At 60.2% G+C, this 4,412-nt stretch overlaps 1 protein-coding gene across 1 annotated transcript in view; it reads left to right on the top strand.

Annotated features, from left to right (window-relative positions):
* The window catches only part of LOC104548379 (hexokinase-2), a gene marked incomplete at its 5' end in the record, with an annotated part of 5,457 nt that overhangs the window by 946 nt on the left and 99 nt on the right, over positions 1-4,412 (top strand). Inside the window, 7 exons of the mRNA XM_010194383.1 lie at positions 628-747; positions 1,514-1,609; positions 2,082-2,181; positions 2,302-2,485; positions 2,674-2,829; positions 3,159-3,392; positions 4,326-4,412. Of these exons, the coding sequence (XP_010192685.1) occupies positions 628-747; positions 1,514-1,609; positions 2,082-2,181; positions 2,302-2,485; positions 2,674-2,829; positions 3,159-3,392; positions 4,326-4,412 (977 nt within the window). The remainder of the gene's footprint in view (positions 1-627; positions 748-1,513; positions 1,610-2,081; positions 2,182-2,301; positions 2,486-2,673; positions 2,830-3,158; positions 3,393-4,325) is intronic.

Here is a 4,412-nt window from a genome sequence, read left to right as displayed (position 1 = left end):
GTGCCCTCGCGGGGGGGGCAGCAGGGGTGGCGGCAGCCATGGGAGGCGGCTTTGCCTTGCTCTGGAGTTTGAAACGTGTTTTGAGGAGCTTGAAACTGGTTTTTAGGTTAGAAAGTGGGTTATTCCCAGCCCTCAGCCCCTCCCTGAACACCACACAAAGGCAGATAAGCATCATCCCTGGTGCCCAGATGGAGAAACCACAACACAAGCAGCAGGAGATGTCTCCAGAGCCTTGTTTGCAGACGGGGAGAGCTTTGCAAACCACTCCGAGCAGCGCTCAGGGACTGGGAGCATTCCCAGCAGCCGGGCTCTGGGGATGCCTCACACAAGAAACAGGTCCCCGTGTCACCCTGGGAAGCCAATCACCCCCCTTGGTTACCCCACTGGTCCCCCACCCCTGCTGGGTGCAGTACAGGACCTGCACAGTGGAGGTACCACAATGATGGGACCGCATCATTGGTGGGAAAGAGGATGGAGGGGGTGTTTTGGGGATTCTCAGCACATGGCACAGCTGAGCATCACCCTGGTCTCCTCAAAGTCCCGTTGGGTTGGGAATGGACAAGTCCCATAGGTTGGGCAGGGCAGCTCCTCGCTGTGGTGGTAACTCCTCCCTTGGCTCTCACGCAGCTCTTTGACCACATCGTTCACTGCATCTCCGACTTCCTGGAGTACATGGGCATGAAGGGCGTTTCACTGCCGCTCGGATTCACCTTCTCCTTCCCTTGCCAGCAGAACAACCTGGACGAGGTAACCCCAGCCCACCCGGTCGTACGTGTTCGATACCCGGGGCCAGCTGAAAAGCCAAAGCCACTGGAAACCCCATGTGCAAGAGAGTCACAGAATCACTGAGATTGGAAGAGACCTCCAAGATCACCCAGTCCAATGTCAACCCAACCCCACCATGGCCACTAAACCATGGCCCCAAGTGCCACATCCAGGCGCTTCTTGAACCCCTCCAGGGATGGGGACTCCACCCTGGGCAGCCCCTGCCAGGCCCTGAGAACCCTTTAGGGCAGAAATTCCTCCCAAAATCCTCACCCTCCCCTGGCACAACTTGAGGCCGTTTCCCCTCATCCCTGGGGAGCAGAGACCGCCCCCCTCGCTACCCCCTCCTGGCAGGAGCTGCAGAGGGGATCAGGTCTCCCCTCACCTCCTCTTCTCCACTTGAACCCCCCAGCTCCCTCAGCCGCTCCCCAGCACTCGGCTGCTCCAGACCCCTCCCCAGCTCCCTTGCCCTTCTCTGCCCACGCTGCAGCCCCAAAATGTCCTTCTGGGAGTCAGGGGCCCAAAACTGACCCCAGGATGCCAGGAGTGGCCTCAGCAGTGCCCAGCACAGGGGCACTGAACCCGCATCGATGACCACCAGAGGAGGGAGGCAGGAGCTCAGAGCTGCACCAAAGCAGATGCAGGTCCCTCTGGAGCTGACCCAGCTGAGGTGTCCTTCACCTGGTGGATGTGGGGTTGCTGTCCCCCCCCTGCCTGGGTGATTCACCTCGAGGTGTTCCCACCACAGGGGATCCTCCTGAAGTGGACAAAAGGGTTCAAGGCCACCGGCTGCGAGGGGGAAGACGTGGTGAACCTGCTGAAGGAGGCGATCCACAGGAGAGAGGTGAGCGTCCACGCGCCTGCTCGCTCCCTCGTCCCGGCTGCCTTTTTAATTGGCCTGTAAAGCAAATTAATGGGCTGAGCTCAGGGCTAATGAGTGTCTGGGTTTAACAACCACCCTGAGTCATCACTGGAGCTTGGGTTTTCAGACCCTGGAGCGAAGGAGCTGGCTCCTGGCCAGGGCTGGGGCAGTCATGTCTGGCCGTGGGCGAGGAAGATGCTGTGAGAAAGGAAGATGATGCCATGCCCGTTCCCTCAACGCAGACCCCCAAAGCCCCTGCCCTGGGGGCCCCTTTTGGCAGGGCTGTCCCAGTTCCCTTGCAGTTGGGTCTTGCTGGAGGTGTCTCAGTGGACACATGGGGTGCAGGAGGTCCATGGGTACCTGGAGGACCCCCATGCTCAGCAGAAAGGTCCTTTCCCATCCATAGCAAGCTGCATCCTCCAGGAATCACCCACACAACCCCATCCCTCCGCAGGAATTCGACCTGGACGTGGTGGCGGTGGTGAACGACACGGTTGGCACCATGATGACCTGCGGATACGAGGATCCCTATTGCGAAGTGGGGCTGATCGTCGGTGAGGACCGAAACTTCCCTATGGGGTTCCTCCCTCCGCCCGTGGTCCCAAACCCATCCCACGGGGTGGGCTTTCATCTCACGTACGCACCCCCATTGAACGCCGCTTCCCTCTGCACAGGCACGGGCAGCAACGCCTGCTACATGGAGGAGATGAGGAACGTGGAGCTGGTGGACGGGGAGGAGGGCAGGATGTGCGTCAACATGGAGTGGGGGGCGTTTGGGGACAGCGGGTGCCTGGATGACATCCGCACCGAGTTCGACTTGGCGGTGGACGAGCTGTCTCTCAACCCCGGCAAGCAGAGGTGTGTGGTGGCTTTCTGGGGCTGGATCAGTGCTGCCCCTCCAGCCCCTTGGTGGGACATCGGGGGTGATGTGTCCCTTGTCCCCTGCCCGCAGGGTGAACGTGCCCCAGGGTGTCCAGGGGCTGTGTCCCAGTCCAGACCCGGGGTCTCTCCTTGTCCCCGTGTCCAACCTTGCCCTCCCCTCCCAGGTTTGAGAAGATGATCAGCGGGATGTACCTGGGGGAGATCGTCCGGAACATCCTGATGGATTTCACCAAGCGAGGGCTGCTCTTCCGGGGACGCATCTCGGAGAGGCTGAAGACCAGGGGGATCTTCGAGACCAAGTTCCTGTCCCAGATCGAGAGGTGAGGTCCAACAGGAGGGGGAGAGCCAAGGAAAGCATCTGGGGTTGGCAATGCAGACGCCTCTGTCCTGCACAGAGGGACACGGGGTAAAGATCTGCCATGCTCCGAGTCAATGGCTTTGTCCTCAAACAGCCACATTGATGGGGATGTGACACCAGAGCCACATCCCAGCCCAAAAACTGGGGTTAGAGGAGCAGCAGAGCCCCTCCAGTCAGTGCCACCCAAGCCACGCGTCCCCGGGCCCCACGGGGTGTAGATAAGGAAGGGGAAGCCACACGACGACGCTGCTCCCATCTCCTAACGCTGCCTGGCCCTCGTGTCCTCCCCAGCGACTGCCTGGCCCTGCTGCAGGTCCGCTCCATCCTGCAGCACCTGGGGCTGGAGAGCACGTGCGACGACAGCATCATCGTGAAGGAGGTGTGCACCGTGGTGGCGCGGCGCGCGGCGCAGCTCTGCGGGGCCGGCATGGCGGCCGTGGTGGACAAGATCCGCGAGAACCGCGGGCTGGACTTCCTGAAGGTCACGGTCGGCGTGGACGGGACGCTCTACAAGCTGCACCCTCAGTGAGTCGCTTGGGGTGGGTGGTTGTCACCCAAGGTTGGTGCTGGTGCCTCTGCCTATCTTGAGGTGCTAAGTCAGAGCCAGTGTAGGCTTCATGGGGTGCTTGGAGGGGAGAGGAGGTGTTTTAGGGTCTTGAGGGCTCATGGATCTAAAAATCTATCAAGGCATAGCAAGAACTGGCTGCTCCCTAAAGGATGGGGCACCAAACACAACAGCAGGAACCTGGTAGCAGCCAGGACCCAGCCTCACGGTACCTGAGGGTTGACCCAGTGATGGTGACACCCGGTGATGACGGTGACACTCGGTGATGGTGACACCTGGTGATGGTGACCAGGTTCAACCAGGAGTCCAAAGTCATGGGGATGAGGCCTAAACCAAGCAACCAGGCCATGCTCTGGATTTGGAGGCCCATAGCAAGTGAAACCATGACCATGGCTGAGCCGAGGGCTGGTGCTCACAGGACAGCACGGCACAGGGACTAAGGGCACAGGGCTGAGCTTAAATAGGCCTCAGGGTCCATGGGTGGAGTGGGGGGCTCTGCAGCCTCCCAGGGGAGGATGGTAAGAGCTGTTTGGGGTTATTGGTGCTCTCAGAGCTTGGTGGGACTCGAGAAGGGGTCAGATTTAGTCCTGGGTGAAGGAGGAGCGTGGTTGTGTTGTGTTAATGGTGGACGTGGACCCTTTCCAACGCCTCCAGCCCAGCAGCTCCTTCCATCTTCTTTGCCGTGCTTAGGGACGTGGTTTAGTGACAGACTCAGGGCTGGTTCGATGGTTGGACTCAATGATCTTAAAAGGCTTTTCCAACCAAAACCACTCTGCGATCCCTCCGTAGCCGTTTGAGCTGCTGTTGAAGCAGCGATGGTGACGGGTGTGCGGGTTTGTGAGCCAGGCCAGGATGAACCCAGGTCTCTTCCTTCCCCTCCCCGTGTCCCGCAGTTTCTCCACCGTCATGCACGAGACCGTGAAGCAGCTGTCCCCGAAATGCGACGTCTCCTTCCTGCAGTCGGAAGACGGCAGCGGCAA

This window comes from Mesitornis unicolor, unplaced genomic scaffold (assembly GCF_000695765.1).
Source record: "Mesitornis unicolor isolate BGI_N332 unplaced genomic scaffold, ASM69576v1 scaffold16911, whole genome shotgun sequence".
Classification (NCBI taxonomy): Eukaryota; Metazoa; Chordata; class Aves; order Mesitornithiformes; family Mesitornithidae; genus Mesitornis; species Mesitornis unicolor.
This window is presented reverse-complemented; position numbering and strand designations above follow the sequence as displayed.